The 22,678-nt window shown below is 41.2% G+C and overlaps 2 protein-coding genes across 10 annotated transcripts; one reads left to right on the forward strand and one right to left on the reverse strand.

Moving 5' to 3' along the window:
- The first annotated feature begins 469 nt into the window (after positions 1-469).
- Positions 470-18,938, forward strand: ndel1a (nudE neurodevelopment protein 1-like 1a). Of its 9 annotated transcripts, XM_076999748.1 has the most exons (11): positions 470-748; positions 863-948; positions 3,049-3,140; positions 4,311-4,407; positions 6,445-6,598; positions 9,119-9,267; positions 10,126-10,262; positions 10,603-10,980; positions 11,488-11,579; positions 11,870-12,018; positions 13,916-16,580. In XM_076999748.1, exons 4-11 carry the CDS (start codon positions 4,322-4,324, stop codon positions 14,043-14,045), a joined length of 1,275 nt encoding a protein of 424 aa, XP_076855863.1. In that variant the 5' UTR covers positions 470-748; positions 863-948; positions 3,049-3,140; positions 4,311-4,321; the 3' UTR covers positions 14,046-16,580. The 9 variants fall into 9 exon arrangements, with proteins under 9 accessions (XP_076855863.1, XP_076855867.1, XP_076855861.1 ...); XM_076999751.1 differs by lacking the exons at positions 470-748; positions 863-948 and having other exon boundaries at positions 2,567-3,140; positions 13,916-13,949; positions 15,289-16,580; XM_076999750.1 differs by lacking the exons at positions 470-748; positions 863-948 and having other exon boundaries at positions 2,570-3,140; positions 13,916-13,949; positions 15,286-16,580.
- lrrc59 (leucine rich repeat containing 59) lies at positions 18,666-22,211 on the reverse strand. Its single transcript, XM_076999755.1, has 8 exons — positions 22,024-22,211; positions 21,684-21,792; positions 21,500-21,559; positions 21,242-21,400; positions 21,005-21,109; positions 20,761-20,833; positions 20,450-20,641; positions 18,666-20,306 (listed from the first exon to the last, which is right to left on the reverse strand). The coding sequence occupies exons 2-8, from the start codon at positions 21,780-21,782 to the stop codon at positions 20,050-20,052; spliced, it is 945 nt and encodes a 314-aa protein (XP_076855870.1). The 5' UTR covers positions 21,783-21,792; positions 22,024-22,211; the 3' UTR covers positions 18,666-20,049.
- Between the last annotated feature and the right edge of the window lie 467 nt (positions 22,212-22,678).

Raw genomic sequence — 22,678 nt, forward strand, 5'->3', positions numbered from 1 at the left:
GAGTTGTTAGCGAGGCAGAGATGAGAAACCAGGGAGGAGGCAACCACAGAATGAAGGGCAGACACAGGGGTAAATGAATCACACCAAGCAAGGGTTGAACATTAATAACCAGCAAGCCAAACTGAAAAAAACACAGTACACCTGCAGTAATCATGGCAGTGCTACACAAAACAAGAGGGACACAAACAGGTTTAAACAGAGGGAACACATGAGGAACAAGTGACATGGAACAGTAATCACGAGAGGTGGATCTGGCGAGCGCGTGTCGGTTGGAGGATCTCCACTGACTGATGGGAGAGCTGCTCACAGGTGGATTCTAGGGAAGAGAGTGCAGTTCAGGAAGCGTGACACACCCATGGAATACACATGCACATCTTGGCCTGAGGATTCATTTTTTTGGATGTTTCAATTAAGTCTGGAAATTCTTGTTTAAATAACACAATCTATTATAAATGTACAGGTTCTCTTTACTAACTCCAGTACATCTCTTCACATTCAAAAGCCTGCAAGGCTCTGAGCTCTCAGTCTGAAGAGCATTTGCATTTTGTCACTAGTAGAGTCACTGTAACCTCCAACCGCTCTAGATGTGCTACATGCACATATATTAACATGGACTCTAAAATAATTAGCACAAAAGGTTCAATTCCCATTTCCTCTTCATATGTTACTCCAGGAACTGTCTGCTGTATTACTGGCAATTACATTACTGTATTTACATTGGAGAAATCAAGATACAACTTGCTGAATGGTTTGTTGAACACCTTTGGACTGTATGGTTTAAGGATTTGTCATTTCCAGTGGCAAAGCATTGCCACATTGGACATTGTATATGCATTAATGGAATATTTGTTTGTATTTCTAGTTGTTGCTATGGGAGCAAATCAACTCAAACAAGAAGAACTGCTCTACATTCTCACAACTATGGAACCCCGTGGAATGGGAATGAAGGTAATGACTTAGACATTTACTTTTTCTGTTATGAACTGATTCCACCACTTCCCTACATCTCTACCACACACACACACACACACACACACACACACAGTTCCCACTGTGTTCACCTCTTCAGCGTCTTCAGAGGGAGGGAGATCTCAGTCAAGGGAGAGCTCAGTCAAGCAGCCTCTTTATTCTCCATTATTAATATAAAGAAACAAATGTGCACAGTAAGGAGCAGACTAAGAGAAAACACACAGGCAGAAATGAGTCGAAGTGCGTAGGAGACGCAGAGGAGACACAGGGGAGCGAGAACCTACAATGATGCATCATCTCTGGCACTGTACGGCCAAGCAAACTGCACGAGAGTATCTATGGTGCTGAATAATGGAGAGGACGAAAGAAACCAACAAGGCCCAGGCACTCGAGATTAGTAATCAGGGGATTGAGCAAATGGTGTGTGTGTGTGTGTGTGTGTGTGTGTGTGTGTGTGTGTGTGTGTGTGTGTGTGTGTGTGTGTGTGTGTGTGTGTGTGGGTGTGTGTGTGGGTGTGTGTTTGTATGTGTGTGTGTGTGTATGTGTGTGTGTGTGTGTGTGTGTGTGTTTGTATGTGTGCGTGTGGGGGGGGGGGGGGGGGGGTGTCAGTGGGCGTGCCCTTCAGACTGGGTGGGTGGGTGCCTGGCACACTATGATACATAAAGGCTAAGATGTTTAAAAAATACTCTTTCTCTATCTCTCTGTATATATCTCTATCTCTTTCTCTCTCTCTCTCTCTCTGTCTCTCTCTCTCTCTCTCTCTGTCTCTCTCTCTCTCTCTCTCTCTCTCTCTCTCTCTATATATATATATATATATATATATATATATATATATATATATATATATATATATATGTGTGTGTGTCTGTGCGTGTGTGTATCACTCTACCTCTATACATATATCTTTCTCTCTTTCTCTCTCTCTGTAGTACCAATAACAACTATTTGTGTGGTGTGACTCCTTTTGTCATTACTCACTATTTACTATGGCTTTACTTGATAATTATCACTATGGTACTAGAAAATATGATCAAAGACTTAAATGTAATGAAAGGTTCCATTTCCCCAGACCAGTCATTTATGTGGTGATAAACGAATCATTCACTCGGGGTAGGAAAACAATGTAATGGTGTTTTTTTCCAAAACCAAGAACTGTTCTCGTTTGCATATTTATATATCTTTTCAATTAGTTCCTATTTTTTTCATAAATGTGTTCTGGTATATAGAAAATATCGTCCCTACAATTTTAAATGTAGGGAAAACAAAATTCTAATGTGGCGAGGAAATCTATTTATAGTATCACCTACATGGGCAATGCTAATTATTTGAAGGAACAACTGAAATCATACTTGTACACACATTTAACATCGACTGTGGAGGTGACTTGGCATTTCTGTATTCACCTATCTACATGGCCCAAGTACTGTACATTTTAGCTTGTCTTTGCACCTTGCTGTTGCACAGTATGGCTGTGATAGCACTCTCTACTGATGCATTTACATCATCATTTGTGCTTTGTTTTGGTGTTTTGCATCTCAGCAATATCCAGGAGCCCAGGATTCACAAAATAAAGCATTTTAGTTTACAAAAATTATGGGCTAAGGGTTTAACGCAGCGCCCTCTTCGGGCCACTGAGGGCGCTTGTATTGGGCCACGGTGGTTCGCAGATAACTGTATACCGTATGTACACAGCTTTCTGCCAAGTTTGGCCTTCCTGGGCCTTATGGTCTCATTCACCCATTTCGTTCTGGTTTAGAGAAATAAATACCCGAGAAACTACAATAACCGTTCAGCAGTGCTTGGGCACTTACATCTCCATCTACAATCCAAATAATGTTAGGAGTTGTCGGTTCAGGCAACAAGGGGCGACTCACTAACAGTATTCTTCAAGAAGTTTGAAATCTTAAAATCGTTATTTACAACGACAATAAGCACTACTCGACTATTTTAAAGTATATTTAGGAGTAGGAGGGGAAATGTAAAGAATTAAAAGACAGCTCGTTTGCACTACTTCACTGAGGAATATCACATAGTTATCTCTGGAGATTTTTGACGGCAGGCTGGCTCTGATTTGAGCAGGCAGCGAGCACTACCCCAGAAAGGCGCTGCTGCTCCGGGCTGCTCTCGGACACACGGCGTCCCGGATAAAGGCAGAAGCTGGACATGCCAAGGTACGTTTGACCAACAGTGTGTCTTTCGGGACATGTCGCTTGATAACCGACGGTCAACATTTGTTGTTGTCCAGCCAGCTAGCTAGCGACGGTAGCTGTGAAGAAGAAGTGAGGGACGAGGACAACACGGTTCAACACCATCCACTGGTTGTGGTTTTAAACGCCTCAGTTAAGATGAGCGCGGTTAGCATTGCTAGCTAGGTTATAACTGTCGTATTTGTAGTGTTTCAATTCGAGCTGTTTCTGACCCTAGCTAGTGTAGCTGGGTAGTTGGGTATCTGTCCACAGCTAGCTAAGTTACCACTGTGTAATCACACGCCCCAGTCAGATCTGGGAAAATATACTTAGCTGAACACATATAGTCTGTTTGCTGATGACAATTCCTATTTAGTTGTTCTGCTTCATAACTGAAGGTGTTAATGAAATGGGTAGACTATCAGTACTGATTATAAAATAACGTTACCTATATAACTAGCTTGCTCTACTTTCCTTGGATTTCAGGCGTAGGCTAGCTAGCATGCAAGTATGTCCAAGACCTAAAATTATGATTTTAAATTGTAGCTAGCCTTAGTTCTTATAAGTTATTATTATTATGTTATGTTATTATTATTATTATGTTATTGTTGCTGCTGGACATTGTGTTAGTAGTAGTCCTACACTACAGGATTAATTTGTGGATGAAAAATAGCACTAATCCTGTTAGTGTGTTGGGGTTTATTTTCTCAGGGTCAGGAGTAAAGATATGACCATAGGTTTGCTGATCTGTATTACCCACATATTGTACAGTCTAGATGATTCTGATGTACTGCTCCAGTAAATGTGTCCTGATGAGTGCACATCCAGACGGATGCTTAATACTTGCACAGAAATTATATGGAATTGTAAAAAGTTGTACATCTGGTTGATCTATAGTTGAAGGGTCATGTGTGCATGTAGAGACACAGTTTAATACAGCATGGTTGTACGGGGGTCATGTTTGGTCCTATTGATTTAGCAGAGACTTGCACTGCAGTGCAGATGTAAGCTGACCATTAAATGACTCAGTGGTACAACGTGATTGTGATTGTGGTAGAGGACTGGTAGTATGTTATATTAACTTGTAGCCCAAATGGAAAAAAAAAAGTTTCCATAATTGTGATCATTATTAACCCAATTATAATCTTCTCGCAGGTTTATCTGCCATGGATGCAAATGCGATACCCAAATTCTCCTCCAAAGATGAGGAAATTGACTTCTGGAAAGCACTTTGTCTTAAGCACCAGAAAAGGTGGGCCACAAAGACATGATGCCACAGGTCATGCAATTTTAGCTAATCACACAAGAGAGTTCTGTCACACCCTTAGCATCTTGACATTACACGTTTTTAGACTCAAAGACTTCAGAATGCTGGGAAGAAAACAAAAATAATGGGGCCAGTTATGTGATTTTACAGCAACAAAAGAAGTTACCTTGAGAGAATGGAGTCATTTTAGTGTCACATGATGACTGTCCAGAGCTCAACCAGCAATACTTGGTTTGAAACCTTAGTGTTAAAGCACAGTGTGCATCGAAGACTTTGAACACGACTTGCATAGGATAGTGTGGACATTTCAGACCCATGAAATGGTTGTTTCTGGGCTTCAGATGAAGTATAGATTTAGAGTGGTAACAATTAATTCCAATATAAAGCTGATCCTTATGCTATGCTCAGAAGAATGTCTTATGACTGCAACATGCTAACCTGTTATATGTTTTATACAATCCACTACTGGCAGCTTCCTTTAATAGGTTTTTGTTGTAAGATATGTACTTTTTTTATAGAGTAGTCATTGGCTGCACTTTGGCTGAAATTAGGAATAGATTGTGCATTTGTTACATGGGAAAAGACATTTCATAGTATTGCTTCTGTATTCTATGCTGGAGGACTGTATTCATACTAGCCTGAATTACACATGCCTTGCCATTGAGGTGATGAGCTGCAATTGCTACAGTGCATATTTAGTTGTGCAGTACACTAGCCTAAACTTACACCTGGGTTACATAAGAAGCCCTGAGCATGCCAGAGGTTTACAGCCACACATGTTTATAGAACAGCATGATCTGAGCACAAGCTTAGCACTATGAATCAGATCTGTTCCTGATTATTTAATTGAGATATACTATTAGTGCCAAAGGAGACTTTAGCTATATAGACGAAGACATTTTTGGTTAGCCAGGAATTTGAATTTCGCAGAGTGGTTTTGATAGTGGGCTTGGCAGTGCTTTATTAGGGTTGGCAACCTGCCTCTTGTTTGCTAATGGCTTGTGGCTCTTTATTAGATATGTTGCACGGAGGCTTTTCTGGTCTCTGGGACACGTGACTGGGGCTTCCTTTACACACCATCCTTCTCCGCACGGCCTTTTAGAGACCAAAAAGGGTGCAAAAATGAGTCACAGATGTTAACTGATCGTGCTGACCGAGCTTTACTGGGTGTTCTCTTAAGATGAAGAATGAAACCCCCCCCCGGGGCTCAATAAAGTATTTCTGATAATGACATCATCCCACCCTGTCCTCTCTCTCATCTGTTAATAATGTGAGAAGGTGTTTTTGTTATGGTTGACTCATGATACTGGGTGATTACGTAAACGACTCTGAAGAGTTGCCCTTCCTGCAGTAACCAGTCCTATCCTGAGCACAGTACTGGATATGTTCTCTTATTCAGTGCTCATAGAATGCATGAGCACTGGGAGTGTACAATTAAATAGAACAAACAGAATGGCCTTGGTGTGAAAGTAATAATTTTTTCCTAGAATTGAATATATTAGGCACAGGTAGCATTGATTAGGTATCAGGTTTAATCTTCAGTAGACCTGTATCGGCTATGGGCTTTTCTGAGTATAGAATAAGGCTTTAGTTCACTGGCCACAGACATCCTGGATTATATTTTGGAGTAATACTATGACCGGTTATACAGAAACACTATAATAGTTTGTTTTTTCTGTTTGACAGTAGATAGTAGATTTGAATAAATGTGTTGTGTCAAAGACCAGGACTATATTTAATCAGTGTGTCAACTTCATTCAATATGCAGTGTAACTTCAGGAAATTGTCTTTCAGGAAAAGGCTAAAATGTTTAAATATTCTGAACAAGCAGTGAGAAAAGAATCAACTGCAATGCTGGAGTATATTCAGGAAGAATGTAACGATATTCCCACGCTAACGTGCCCTGCCTTACTTCCCTATTATCAGCCTGTCAAATGACGACAGATCAAATTCGGTTCATCTAAAGAGTATAAAGAGAGTGTTTTTCTTGTGTGTTCCTGCGTGTGTGTATGATTCGTTCAGCTGTAAGGAGGCACAGGAGGAGCTCCTGGAGTTTCAGGAGGGCAGTCGTGAGCTGGAGGCCGAGTTGGAGACCCAGCTGGGCCAGGCAGAACACCGCCTCAGAGACCTGCAGGCAGACAACCAGAGACTGCAGCACGAACTCGACACGTTGAAGGTGACAGAAATGGACCTGGCCTGTAGACTTGCTGAAGCCAGGCTTATTATCCGCCCCCATAGACGGGGTCAGGACATACATTTTTAAGGCCATGTTTTGCTTCATATTTTAAAAACAGCACAATTTGTTTATATTTGCATCTATAGCTTTACACTTGTGTGAAACATTACACTTGTGTGAATGTGTGAAGGCACGTGCACCTGTACCAGAACAGCTCTGCTAACACTCCCCTATCTTACTCAATCATTCACGTTTCAGCACTCACGTTTTCACCTTGATTTTCAGGTGACTGTTTGAAGAGTATATGGCACTTTCATGTGAGATCTCTCTATGCAGTTCCCACTGCACGCTTTCCTTTGACACATTACATGCTCAGCTGTGTTCTGTTATGTACACGTGAGAAATCAGAGATACCTTTGTTTCCATTGTGTGTGATTTCTATAGCTGAAGCCGTCTTGTAGGGTTGTTGTAGTTATGAGAAAAGCCTGACTGAACAAGCTACTGTAGTGACAAAGCTGACTGAAGCAGAATCAATCAGTGGCAAGTCTGGATGCAAAATGACAATGATAATCTTGCCTAATCATAATTACAGATAATATGTAGACCTTTTAAATATACAGTTCAGGAATGTGCACTGTAAATCACTGTACAGTGATGTTTGAAGTTTGTGAAGCCTTTAGAAGTTTTTATATTTCTACATAACTTTTACCTAGATTTTACCAAATACCTTTATTTGGAATGAACACTCCCCTCTACGTTTATTTGGTAAAGTGTCCTGTGTGCTTAAGGTCGTTGTCTTACTTGATGACGTTTCAGGTCAAATTTATGCAGAAATATTGAAATTTCTAAAGTGTTCACGAACCTTCAGGCATTAATATACATGGCAATTAAATTATCTGATCACCAGGGCAACAAAAATTTTACTTTTTTATTTTTTAATTTTTTTGCTTGCTTGCTTGCTTCCCAAACTAAAGAAGGTGGGCCTTTATAGTAATTTTAGACTAAATATGTATCTGATGTTAGATTTTTTCTATATGTGACACCAATGACATTGGTAACATTTTACATGAATTATTTATTACTAGGGGTGTGACGATACACTCGGCTCACGAGACGAGACGAGACACGATATTGGGTTCACGAGAACGAGCCGAGATTTTAAAAACACTAAAATGACAAATTATATGACTGGACAACAGACTTTTATTTAACCGAGTTGCACATGCATTTTGAAATGTTTTATTATAACTCTTAACATGCAAGTTGTAAGCATGAACTTTTAATAAACTTCTTCCGCTACAAATTGAAAAAAAAAAAATTTCATAAAAGGTAAAATAAAATAAATAAAATTTAATATTTCTCCTTTTTTCAAGCGCAAACAATATCACAGTGAGTCTCCGCTTAATGACGAGGTTAGAGACTGAAAAGTCCGTCGGAAAGCAGTTTTATATATATGGTCTCTGGTCGTAACTCCGGTCCGTCGTTAACCAGACTCGTCGTTAAGCGGGGACTCACTGTATTATGTGCAAAAAAAGGTCTTCTCTGTCAATACAGAGTGCAAAATGGTGCAAACAGAGCCTGACCAAGTATGTCACTGAATTTGCTGCAACTACACTGCCATGTTAATTTTTAAGAATATCAGCATGTCCACACTGCTCCCAATATCCTTCGCTGTCTCAACTTGCCAAAGCGCCTTTTTGTCCCTGCTACCTGTTCAAGAGATATGTTGATTTGAGTACTGTACAGCATTGTTTTAATACAATGTTTGCATATGGTCCGTGTCTTATCAGTCACTCTCTTGCCATTTATCATTTCCGCCGGATACCTAAAATGCTGCCAAACAAACGATTTGAGAGTGGCGGGGGCATCTTCAATAGTAATACCTGTATTTTCTGACGTCATTCTGGCTGCTTGCTGGATCACAAATCTCGCGAGACAGATTTTTAACGTGACGAGAAATCTTGCCAAGTTACATCTCACGAGATCTCGTCACACCCCTATTTATTACTAATTCATAAATAGAGATGTTATGACACTTATCACGTGTACAGGTGTACTTCTAAAATACAGTATAATAAGTGTGCCTCAGGAAGTATTTGGCCTCAGGAACATCTCTCTCCAGTGTCCAGCAGTCAACACAGAGATCTGCTTCCCTTGGTGCTGCTTTTCCACGCTATGCTTAATGATGTAACGTACTGGATCACAAATTTAAAAATTCTGAAGACATATTTGGATTCATCATGCAAAAAATACAATGTTGTTTGTTTTTGCAGGAAGCACAATCATTTTTTTTTTCTTTTTCCAAGGGCACAAAATGGTTTTAAATGTGAATATCCAGTCCTAGCTTTTTTATTCTTAGCCAAGGAAGGACAATGTTCAACATGAATTTGTGTGCATGTAGGATTTAGGTAATTAAACATGAGTCTGAGAAAGTAGTAAATATTGCGTCTCCCAGACAGAGCATGTACACAGCATCCTGGAAAAGAAATCACGCGTGTCCCCTTCTGTGTGTGCCTTCAGGAGAAGCTGGAGCAGCAGTATGCACAGAGCTACAAGCAGATCTCCATTCTGGAGGACGACCTGGGCCAGACACGGAGCATCAAGGAGCAGCTGCTCAGATACGTCAGAGAGCTGGAGCAGGCCAACGACGACCTGGAGAGAGCCAAGAGGTCAGAGGTCATTACAATGTCGCCTTCTTCTGTTGCATGAGCAGTTGCACATGTCTGTAATCTTTACTGATTCCTGTGTTTCGGAAAAGTACATAATTTTTATTGGAAATTAGTGTTCTGCATAATCTCGACTTTTCCCCTAGAAAAAAGCACTATGGGTTTTATACAGATCAAAAGACATTGGGGGTCAGAGATTGTTGAGAACCGCTGTCAATGAATATTCAAAATGTGATTATATAATCAAATGATTAAAAAAACAACAAAAAAGACAATGTATTTTGAAAACGAATATTCGTTTGTGGGGTGTGGAGCAGCACTATTGTAGCTGTCTCGACAGTGTTCTCATGTGTCTGCATTATTGTGGCGGGTGTCCTGTCTCGACAGCGTTCCCGTGTGTCTCTGTTAGTTTCGGTAATTGAAAATGAAGTGTTGGTCACGCTGAACAAGCGAATATTTCAATAGCAACTGTGTGTTTAGCGACCGTGTGCACTCTGTGCAGTGCCTCTGGTGATGCTGAGCTCGACCTTTGTGCAGTGCCTCTGGTGATGCTGAGCTCGACCTTTGTGCAGTGCCTCTGGTGATGCTGAGCTCGAACTTTGTGCAGTGCCCCTGGAGATGTTGAGAATATTGGGATTTTGGTCAAGTTCAGTTGCCAACAGCTGATTCAGTCAAATAGCTGCTCTGCCGGTCATGAAAATCAGAAACTAAATCGCTGTATCCCTTTAATTTGAACTGATGCCCTAAATAACCTCGGTGTTTATTTCAGATTGTCTTGTGGTCGATCTGAGTTATGGTTTAGGCAGCTTTACACCATTATAATTCTTGTATTAAAATCCCTGTGATTTTTGTTCCTTGCAGAGCTACAATTACCTCTCTGGAGGACTTTGAGCAGAGACTGAACCAGGCCATAGAGAGGAATGCCTTTCTGGAGAGTGAGCTGGATGAAAAAGAATCTCTCCTGGTATCTGTGCAGAGATTAAAGGATGAGGCCAGAGGTGCCAAGTGACTTCTCTCATTCATCAACCACCATAGTGGCTGCTGGTCTTCCTGTCTATGAACTGTCTCTCTCTTACTCTGTCAAATTAATGAACTGTCTCTCTCTTTAACCCTGTCTTAACTAGTGAACTGTCTCTCTCAATCTAACTTCTTTAAGTCTAACTCAAGTTGCTTAAAGGGAAGGTAAGTTATTTTTTGCATATGTAATGTACATTGTGTGTGTGTGTGTGTGTGTGTGTGTGTGTGTGTGTGTGTGTGTGTGTGTGTGTGTGTGTGTGTGTGTGTGTGTGTGTGTGTGTGTGTGTGTGTGTGTGTGTGTGTGTGTGTGTGTGTGTTAAGACTTGCGGCAGGAGCTGGCTGTTCGTGAGAGGCAGCCTGATTTAACAAGGATGTCTGCACCCAGTTCTCCAACTCCAGACAATGAGAAAACAGACTCTGCTGTGCAAGCTTCTCTCTCGCTGCCTACAACACCACTCGGCCAGAGCCTGGACAACGCCTTCACTGGTCAGAAAAGTTCAACACCGCTCAGCCAGAGCCTGGACAACGCCTTCACTGGTCAGAAAAGTTCAACACCGCTCAGCCAGAGCCTGGACAACGCCTTCACTGGTCAGAAAGGTACAACACCACTCAGCCAGAGCCTGGATAATGCCTTCACTGGTCAGAAAGGTACAACACCACTCAGCCAGAGCCTGGACAACGCCTTCACTGGTCAGAAAGGTACAACACCACTCAGCCAGAGCCTGGACAACTCCACATACAGGCCAATACCACTCAGAGTCGGGGGCCAACAAATATAATAGAAAATATATATAAATAAGTCAAAACAACTAGAAAGGGGTGTGTGTATGTGTGTATTAAACATGTTTTGGTGCAACACATATTGTATTTTAATTGTATAACCTATGAAACCTTATTAATATTAATTATTATTAATAGTTTGAAGAAGCATATAATAACTTCTGAAGTAGTGCTTCTGAATGTTCTTTTTAGAAAAATGAAATAGTTAATAAAAAAAATTATAAATTATATTTTTACCTAATAAATTAGTATATAATATATAATTAGTATAAATATATAATATTTATTGTACATATTCAATTAATAAATGTCAATAATATTTTGTTGTTAATATCATCATTATTATTAATATTAATAATAATAATGGTTTGGTTATTTCACTGAGTGTAGGAGGCTGCTCCTGACAGGTTTGTTTTTCTTCTGCAGTGTTGACGGATGGGTGTAATAATTCAGCCCTCACTCCTGCTGCTAGAATATCAGCTCTCAATATTGTGGGGGATTTGCTACGTAAAGTCGGGGTGAGTGCTGCTTGAACCTGAAATGCCACCGCCAAAATAAACCAGGAAAGGCATAAAAACCCACTTTGCCTTTTCTGTCAGAATGTAAACAAGCAATGAATGAAACAAGTGATGCTTGAACACAGTGTGTCCAAGTACTGTTGTCATTATCAAATTTGATATTAGTAAGTTTGATAGGCCACAAATATTAACACTTGTCATTCCAATGAATTCTATTACATACCATATATACTGTACAGTATACGGTATTCATTAGGAATGTTGTTTATTGATTTTTGTTTTTTTGGCAGGCTTTAGAGTCTAAACTTGCAGCCTGTAGAAATTTTGCTAAGGACCAGGCTGCTAGAAAGAACTATGTGATGAATGCCAATGGAAACGTGATAAACGGGGGGATGAATCCGTGTTCTCCCTCGCTGCACATGTCCTACTTTGACAAGGCGTGAGTATCTCCCTCCATCCTTCACACCTGCACCTCCACACACGGTACCAGCAGCCCCATGATCAGATGGGAGTTACCTAGAGGTGGAGCAGGTAACAGCATAGTGCATCAGAATCACCTTATATAGTCTAAAGGCCACCGATTCCCTTATGTACTCTAAAGCACGCTGATTATCTTATATAGTCTAAAGGACATGCTTGTTTTTAGTTTACTTTATACGTTTCCATTTAGGATGCAACATGGCTTCTAATGCCATTTCTGATAATAAACGAGAATTCCATAGATGGCTTGCAGCAGTGTCTGGTTATCTTATATAGTCAGATGTAGTGACAGACTAAAAATTCATGTGTAACAAGAAGTTAGTTGTGTATTCTTCTGGCTGTGATACCTAGAAGTCAAATGAGACACTGTACCAGAATATATGACACTGACAAAAGTGCATTGCAGTGATCAGAAAGTAGTGATCTAATAAAAACCTGTATAACAGTGGAAAGTGCTACTATCAGTCAGAGAACCTCTGACTACAACAGAGGAGGGAGCTGTATGTCCATTACAATTCACTAGGGTTGCAGCGGTAACCGGTTTCACGGTATACCACGGTATTAAAATGCACGGTTATCATACCGTGTGCGTCTGCTTATTACCGGTAAAAAGCAAGCCAGCGGAGAAACTGACCCGCGCATGCGCAACTCCGCTCCGGTTCAGCTACTCAGCACACAGCGGTGAGAATGACAGAAAGTGCATCAGACTTAACAAATGTTAAAAAAAAAAAAAAAAAAAGCTAAACTAAAATCAGCGGCGAAAATGACGTTGGCTCCACCCGTGCGCGAGGGTCTCGCGCGCTGTCGATTCGCGAGGTCGTGCACTATGCGCGCCGCGCCTCAGCGCAATGAACAAAGTCATGTTTGCAGGGTTCATACACCTTTATAAGGTGGAATTAAATCACTTGTACGTAACTTTAAAGGTCCGTTTCAATATTTCCCAACACTTAAGTTAAATATTTATACATATACTCGAAATGATTAGCTTTTTCATCACATTATTTAATGGTTGTTTATTTTCAAAACGACCAATCTTAACGTCTTCACGTTCTCTCATTTTTCGTCCGGGAATTACAAGAGGCTCGTATTTGTTAACGTAAGACAAAAGAACTGTGCCGAGTCGCGCGCTACGGTCACTAGTGAAAGTATAATTCTAGCTTTTTATGGTCCTTGCTTTCACTGGATGTAAAAGACGCCATTAATTTACATGCGTTCATTTTCAAATTCTAACGTGTCTGTTTTTCATATGTTAAAACCAGACTCGGTGTGAACGCCTTAAAATAGAAATCTCTATTGTGACAGTCATGTCAGAAATAAATCCTCTCTTTCTGCAGTATCTGGTTATATTCTAACTTGGCAGTACAACGGACGTTTACAACAGTTGTTGATCAGACACTGACCCAGGCTGAGTTTATCAGATACTAAATAATTTAAACTTAAATAATTGTACTGAAATACATGATTTAGGTTTCTCTAATTTTGCAGTATTTATATAAACATGTTTACAGCTTTTTTTTTTTTTTTAAAGGAGACTTTTTGTATAGCTACAATAGTTCCAGGTTTCTACAATAAATAGTTAATTGAACAAAAAAACTTGTAATTTCTTTAAGGGTCAGTGTATCTTTTAATAATATACAAACTAACTGTGATACCGTGATAACCGTGATACCGCGGTATTTTCTGAGACGGTTATCATACCGTGAAAATCTCATACCGTTGCAACCCTACAATTCACAGTTGTCTGTACAGGATGTGGTAGCCTGTTAGTTACATCTGTACAGTTACTGGGTGGTTCTAAGTGAACGCCCTGCACCCTCCTCCTCAGACCCTGACCCTCTGTGTTTTTTTCCCAGCAGAAGAGAGAGAGTCATTTTCCCTGCGTTTCTATGGGTAAATGAGTTTAGTAGAAGCTGTATGAGGGGACCTTGCATGCTGGTTAATAAACTCCCTTTAACCCATTTAGAATACGCTTTTCTGATCCTGTAGGACTCTGTAATATCATCTGCATTAACTGCTTGGTGGTGGTTCAGATCTTTCGCATGAAGGTGCAGTCCTGCAACCATGTTTTTAACCACTTTGTAACGCCTTTAATTGCTGCATGGCCTTTTCACAAGGAGAAAAGCTGCATTGACACATTTAGAGGAGATCAGACGTGACGGAGTGTTAACAAGAGGGGACCTTAAGCAGTTTACACTCAACCTTACACTGAGCCACTAGTTCCTCTCATTATCTGCCTGTCTGGAGGCCGTTCAGCTTACAACTTCATCGCAGCACTACAGGGAGGCCAAGAACAAGGGTGGCTGTGGTTAGCGGATCCTTGTCACCAGTGCATGCTGCATCTGGGGGGTGTGGGGAGCATGCAGGGCATCCTGGGGGTCTGTGCGGCGCTCCCCTGCTGCACTGCTCATGTAGAACATGGAGAAGGACCCAGTCAGGAGATGCAGCTCCAGTAGGTTGACTTGTTCTTGCAGCTTTTGTCAGCTCTGGCTATTAACACTGGGAGATGGAGGGGAAAAAATATGCCAATAGCAGCTGGCTGAAGCGACTAGAAACTAAAAACGTTTTAACTTTTTTTTTTTTTTCTCTTTTACTTAAAATTAGTTTCAGCCGGTTTTCAGGTTGCAAATTGAGAGTGTAATTCAGTTCTAGTGCCTGTGGAAGGCAGGATGTATGTGTGGCTGTGGGTATTTCTAATGATAACTGGCAGCTGATGGTTAATTGATTTTCCTCGTACTGACACCTGTAAAATGTTGCTAGTGTAAAAGTTTTGAATGTCCTGTATTAGTTTGTCAATCATGAGACTTGACGCAGCCTCATTTTCAATTCACACTACTCATCTGGTGCAAACTTTTCTGCAGAACTATTTTCGGGCTTGATTAGTTATGGGAAAATGTAAATGCGCACTCTACGTAGTACAAATATATTTGAGCTCCTTGGAACTCTTTTTTCCCCTGCTGTTGGCTAAATCAACTCACTCAGTATCTGTTCTGTTCCTTGCACACCACATTTATAGATGCACAATAAGCTACATAGTTGGCATGAATTTCACATTTACAAATGTATAGTCACACAATAAAACCTGGTTATTATAGAATACTACTTAAAAAAAAACTATTTCTTCCTGGTGCATGACTGTCGTGTCATGTCTAGAACGGTATGCTAGAAGCTGTTGTATTAATCAGTGCAAAGCCTCTAACCTGTGGAACTGTGTGTTTGATGTACGCAGCAGAGTGGTAAATGGCCTGGATCCTGCTGCTCTGACTGACCACACCCCAGCCTGCCCCACACCTCCACCTAGCCTGCTCACCCCAGCCTGCCCCACACCTCCATCTAGCCTGGTGCCCTCCAGTGTGTGACCCTCCGACACGCCCCCTCAGAAAGACTTCCACATACGGCTACATACACACAAGGAAATCTTCCAGAACACTGTTAAGAACCTTTACAACACTACACACCCTGTCAGAAAATGGTGTCTCTGTTTATTATAGTTTTGTCCAGTGGGAAAAGTTGGCTTTAGTGGGGAGGTAACAGGGCGTTCTATGCAGCCAGTGGCAGCCTAAATAGTTGTACCTCAGTCTGTTCTCACTGGACGTCTGTAATGTATGTTAATAGTTTCTCATGTGTTTGTAAATGTAATATTTGTTTATTGCTTGTATATAGTAATGTGCTTGTAAAAATATGGAATATTGAACTAATCCCACTTTATTATTCATTACTTGTGTTTTAAAAATGCATCTATTTAATGACAACATGGTCAAATTGAATTGTGATGAAAGGGAACAAGTACACGTTCACACTCTTTCACACTCTTTCACACTCTTTCACACTGTTTCACGCAGGGAATGTGGTTTTGTTGTACAGGCGGATACGTGGGCTAGCCAGGAAAGGGCCTGAACTGCTCATTTCATATCTGTTCAACTTCAATGAGCCCCAGATGAGCTTAACAGCCTATGAGTGCAGTGTACCCTTTAGAATCAGAGAAACATGAGATAAACTTTGATAAAGGAGCTTTTGTGGAACGACAGTTATAGGACAAAAAATAGATTTGTGTGCACACAAATACTCAGACGGGCCACCAAAAACCATCGGAAAGAAGGCCAGGCATTGGCGTCCACATACAGGGCACAGGTCATGCCATATTTCAGCCATGTTTATCCGCCAAACGTGACTCCGTGAGAAGTGATAGTTCTGACATTTTAAAGTACACTTGTTGTTACACTTGTAATGGTGAAGGGCCTTTTCACAGGCAGCTGTGTTAAAACTTTAATGGAGTGTTGGCCATATCAGTAGTTGGATTGACAGTGACTCAAGAAACGTTTGTCACCTAATTGCAAGTGTGTTTTAAGTCTCTGTTTTTGATTTCAACAGAACGACATACTTTGCTGTTCTTGCACTTGTGTAATACTGTATTTAAGTTGCTTGAAATGGAACGTTTGTTTGTACTTTTTCCAGTGAGTACAAATGTATTGTGACATGACTGAACTGTATTGTATTACAATAATACATTGCACAGCAACTGAATTATTCAAGTTATAATGTGAAATCTCATTCATGCCAGTAAGTGAGCTGTGATAGAGCTTAAACCAAGCTCAGATTTGGACAGTATGTCAAATGGTTAGTGCCTAGTCTGTAAGCATGTCAAAGTTTGGTTTGAGCTTTTGATGGGCCGTTAGATACTGAAGGGTCGAAGTTCATGACTCTGTTGCCAAGCACAGTGATTCGACATGGTGTACTGAAGCTTGGAGCAAAGTTGTCAAAGCTTCAAACATCCCTGAAACACTGGATGGGTGGACTTTTCATGGGTCACGGCTTGCAAGTGGGTATAAAATCCCCGTACAGCTTTGTATTACAGAATTGTAAATGTATAAGTAAAAAGGGGAAGTGTTAAGGTCTCAAAACATGTCACCCCGTTGCCTCCCAGTAAGGTTTGAAGCATTTTATTTTAAGATGGAGAAAATATTCTAAACAAATGATTGCATAACTTTAATGACTAAACATTACTAAACATCAAAATATTTTAAATGAAATATTAAAGCGGTGTTGTATAGTTCCCAGCGCTGCACAGTTTTGAACCTATGGCAGCTCAAATTTCTGGAAACACTAGGTGGTACTGTTTGGAATCGATGCTTCCACAGTTGTGAAGAAACCCCAAACGCCTCAGTTGCCCATCACTAGAGCTCCTCACGGGTTACCCCAATCAGAACTACCAAAAGCCATACATGGATAAGGTTTTGTCAGCTGCAAATTATTTGAAATAAATCCTACTTATGGCAGAAATCCCACATTTCTATAGGAATGCATAGGAAGAGCAGCGATATCTATATAAACATAGTCTGACGGATCATCGGAATGCTTACACGGGCCAATCAGCACGTGCTTATCTGCCCGAATAAAACGCTGCGCTGCGCGTGGCAAAAAAAAAACGGGAGTGCGAGGCTTTTACACGCACGTTGATGACGTCATGCGAGATTGCGCGTGTGACGACCGTACGGAAAGTTGTAATGTAGTCACAACAAAATATGTTCATTTTTGTGTCATTTAGACTGGGTGTACGGTGTGTTGAGCGCTGAACGTCATGACATGAACGAGTGTTTGAGTAATTAGTAGAAAACGCGTACACAAGGTTGCGCTTACTGTTTGCACCAGGTAGGCTAAACGTGTGGCTAGCTAGCTAGCTGCTGTGTGTCGCCACCAGCCATCACAAACATCACAGGGCTGATCAGTGCTCTGTTTCACTGACACACACCTTATTGTGTAGGCTCAGAACCATGAGAATAAATGAAGACACGCTGCTGGAAGGGAAGAATGTTGTTTTGGTACCGTACAACGCTCATCATGTTCCTAGGTATCTCAAAACGCCTCCTAATTCGTACAAAACCTTGATCGTTTTAGATCAACTGCACATCGAGCTGAAATGATTTGCTGATGATTTCAGATATCACCAGTGGATGGCTTCTCCGGACCTGCAGAAGCTGACCGCATCTGAGCCCTTGACACTCGAGCAGGAGTATGACATGCAGAGGAGCTGGAGAGAAGACGATGACAGTGAGACCTCCTTCATTACTCCGCACATAAACCTTGTTAGTGTCGTCTGGTTTAGTGTTTCATCAGACATCTCTTAGCGTGTCATTTACACTATTGAGTAAGCTTTAATGTCTGCCCATCAGAATGCACGTTTATCATATTGGACAAGCAGCGTTGGGCCGATCCGAATGTTCCAGAGGAAGGGTGCATGGTGGGAGACGTCAACATCTTCTTGACGGACCCCAGTGACCCTTCTCTGGGAGAGCTGGAGATAATGATCGCAGGTGTGCTTTAGAATGATAATATGAGGTATTTAATTCATGCAGGACTTTTGAATATTTAAAGTAGGGTATCCCCCTCCCCTCCCGACAGAGCCCAACTACAGAGGCAAAGGACTTGGCAAAGAAGTGACACGCATGATGATGAGTTATGGTAAGATACAGATAAAAAATGTAAAGTCGGATGTTTCGTGCTTTCAACTGTATGTTCACTGTATGTTCAACTTCAACAGGGATACACAAACTTGGAATCAGAAAATTCGAAGTCAAGATTGGTTTGGGAAACAAAGTCAGCATAGCAATGTTCAAGAAATTACACTTTAATGAGGTACAAAATTGTAGAACACTAACAATATTATAACTATGTGACAAAAGAGCAGTTGCTAAGACCTTTCTCCTGCCCCCTCTTCCTCACCAGCTCTTCATCAGTGAGGTATTTCAGGAAGTCACTCTGGGATTGACGGTAAACGAGGCGTTACAGAACGATCTGGTGGACAATATGGACTTCATGCAGGAGAGGGAATATGGGAAGGTGCAGGACTGTAGGAACGGGGCAAACCCTCCCATAAGCACATGAGCTGATGGAAGCAGTGGAAAGGATTTTAACTTGCTGTAAAAGCAGCTGATAGTATGTAAAAAAAAAAAATGGTCAGTGGATCATTAACTGAAATTTTAAATGTATTGTTAAGCACTGTCCATTTTATTATGAATAAATTGACATTAGTTAAAAAAAATCAAATGAGCTACAAACATAAGAAAAAGTAAACCACTAATTCACTGTGTTGTGTACATGTATTGATGTATAATATTCTTCATTAACACTTTCTGGCTTTAAATAACTCCATGTTACACAAGAATGGATTTATTAATTCAACTTTGATTGGAGGATCCCTGAAATTCATCCAGAATCAAATATTCGTCCGTTGTGCACTAATGCAAGCAATGATGGCATTACGTCCTTCGCATGGTCAGTAGTCACACTTATTCATGCCATTAAACTCCCTGAAGGAAGAACTGTTGTCAGAACAACAAAAGAAGTTTCATTAAAAAATTACAAATGTATACAAATACATGTTTGGTTGTACAGTATTGTGGAAGACGATTTGACATTTCATTTTAGATAACTGCACAAATGTGTACTTCACACGATGAATACAAATTTAGAAATAAGCATGGTACACTTAATTTGCAGTAAGTTAAGCTGGTGGGTGGTGTCCATAGACAGGAGATGGATTTGGGCATGTTGCATGATCACATGACCTCTTCAGGCTTCGCCAAGCTTTGCTGCTGACTTTATTCATAGGATGATTTCTACAGGACTATAAATATATAAGCATGCTTCAAATTTAGAGGCGGCTCTTTCTTTAATTATAAGACGTTGGGCAGCATTATATAAGGCGGCGAAGGTCACATTTCAGGGCAGCAAAGACAAATGTTTGTTCAGTAGCTACGTAGGCACCTAGACCTGATGACTGCTAAACTTACCCTGTTCTGTTTTGGCAATTTGACTCACAAGACAGAGTGGAGACCTCAACCCATTAGCCTACAGAGGCCAGCCATGCCGTGGTTTTAAAGAGACGCACAGAAACATGGGTGCATCTGCTCCTTGGGAACATCAGCCAGAAGCCTGCCTTAGTCATGGCGCTCTGCGTTCCAGGCTGAAGCTGGGGCGAAGCGGAGCCAGATTCTCATGCTTGGAAGTCAGAGATTTTCTGAATGACATGTTGCACGACCTCCAGGTCTCGAGCCCAGCTCAGTGCCTCGTGAGCGTACAGATTAACCGGCGCACACACCGCTTCTTTCCTCAGCTCAGTCAGCTGGCAGGCCAGTACCGCTCCTGCAGTTCCGAGGGCGAGCAAGAGCAGGAGCCGGAGGAGCAGGGACAGGAGTCGAGAGCACAGGGATCGCCTGGCCGGAGGCGCACACGCCGAGGCCTTCTTCTTATCTGCAGGAAGGGAAAGCGCACATGCCCCCCATTTTACCCACTTACGTCTTGCCTAATGCCACACTTACCAAATCTCTAATGTCACTCGTCATTGAATAGGAATGCATTTGGATGAAAGATTTAGGTTATAAAGATGATCACACCTTGGTTTTGACTGGCCTTCTTTTTCTTCTCTTCTTTCTTCTTCTTCTGTTGCTCCTGCGCTGCCTGAGCGGCCATCTGTGCCTGGTACTCCTTCCTCTTCTTCTCTTTTTCCTCTGCCTTTTTCTTCTTCTGGGCTTCTTTTTCCCGCGCCTCCCTCTCCCTCTGCTTCGCCTCCCTCTTCTTTTCCTGCTCTGCAGTACAGGGAAAAAAAAAGACGTCAGATCCCGCACGCACGGGCGAACTCGCGTTCTAGCTCCACACCAGTTTGTGTGGTGCACCCGTGAGACGTTTTCAGTCACGTGACCCCCACCTTTCTCCTTCAGCAGCCGTCGATCTCGTTCCCGGTCCGCTGCTTCCTGCAGTCCTCTCATGTGTTGGAGAACCTGGAGCAGAGTGATGGACAACAGCTGGGATGACTGGCATTTTTGATTATTGTAACTTTAGTTTCCTACTCAGTGATATACAATCACTGACTAGCAATGTTAATCAACATCCTCATTTAAATCACCACACTCAGCACAGATCTGCAGTGCTGAAATGCGTAAGCGTCTCACCCTTCCTGCACACTGTCTGCACTGCTTCTCATCCAGACAGTCTCCCGCAGCCTTGGCCAGCGTCACTTCCAGGGGGTTGTCTTTGAGGTCCAGCCATCTGAGATTCTGAAAACATTAACATTTGCAAGAATATCACCATGACCACACAGTACAGAAATCGCTGAAAAATCAAAGGTATGTGTTAATGGAGGTGTACAGACACAGTACTGCTCAAGGGATTAGAGTGCTTGAACTGACCCTAAGGTGTGCAAAGCTGACGGGAAGTGATGTCAACTTGTTGTTATACAGATCGAGATGCTGAAGACTGCTGAGTTGCCCCATGTCCTCTGGTAGGCTGACTAGCTGATTTTTGCTCAGGTCAACTTTCACCAGATGAGTCAAGGTGCAGAACTCAGGCTAGGTAGAACAAGTTAATTTTGCAGTAAAGAATTACTGGCATACAGCACAGTGTAGTCGATGCAAGGTATGCACAGTGTAGTCAGTGCAAATGCTTACTGGAAGTGTTGTGAGATTATTACAGGAGAGGTCCAAAACAGTTGCTTTGGGAACTGCTGCCTGAAAAGGTAATCAGTGGAATAATTTATCAGACTTAATGAACTGATGAAGTCACAGGATTAATTTCTCCTTGTAGAAATGAGCTCATGAGCACTTTTCTGTTGTAGGTCATATTTATACTTACAAGATCCTTGACCGGTACATCTGTAAGGTTGCACAGACTAAGATCCAATTCATTCCCTTCAATCTTGTCGCGAAGGTTCTCAACTTTAGTTTTACTCATGTTGTAGAAGCTAATGGAGTAGCACAGAAATGTTTACACACGATAAAATAAGGTAGATAACAATTGCCTTTAAAGATCAGTAGTGCAAAAACACTCGTATATACCAAGGTTCAGATGTTTGACAGTTAGCTAGCTGCATGCATCTATCTGGATGAGAAAAGTTAGCCAGCTAGCTAGCACACGTCGCAAACTAGCCAGATACTAGTTATACATATATCAATTACTAACACCAGGCACTTACCTTTTATTTATATGAATAAACAGAATGCCTATATCAAGCGCCGTCAATTTTCTGATTAAAAGTAAAACCAGATCCACTTCTGTGTAGAACTGATGTAGGTGAATGCATGAGCTGAGATCTAGTGATTGAATTCCACGTCATTCATTGAGCATGATGTGGGTCCAGCTGGCAGCGTCCACTACGTCGTGTGTTCAACGTCCCCATGTCGTACCTTGCTCTATGGCGCCACCTGCCTTTTGGAGGAGCGTCCTTCCGACACATACACATACAGCACATACACCCACTGGAATAAAACTGTATTTTTTGCATAAACTGAATTATCTAACCATTATAAATATCATTATTGAAATTGGATACACATCAAAATGACTTATTATGAAGCAAAATATGAAACAAATTATGGTATATGCAGTTACAGTAATAATAATAATAATAATAATAATAATAATAATAATAATAATAATAATAAAATTTATTTAAAGCGCCTTTCATATCACCCAAGGACACTGTACAGATAAAATGGGAGAAAAGGTCAGATACAGCAGAAAAAAATATTAAACAATTATGAGTTACTAAAAGCAGTCCGAAACAGGTGAGTTTTCAGTTCCAATTTGAAAGTCTTGAGTAATGAGCAGGAACACAGGGCAATGGGGAG

This window comes from Brachyhypopomus gauderio, chromosome 3, assembly GCF_052324685.1.
Source record: "Brachyhypopomus gauderio isolate BG-103 chromosome 3, BGAUD_0.2, whole genome shotgun sequence".
In the NCBI taxonomy this organism is placed as follows: Eukaryota; Metazoa; Chordata; class Actinopteri; order Gymnotiformes; family Hypopomidae; genus Brachyhypopomus; species Brachyhypopomus gauderio.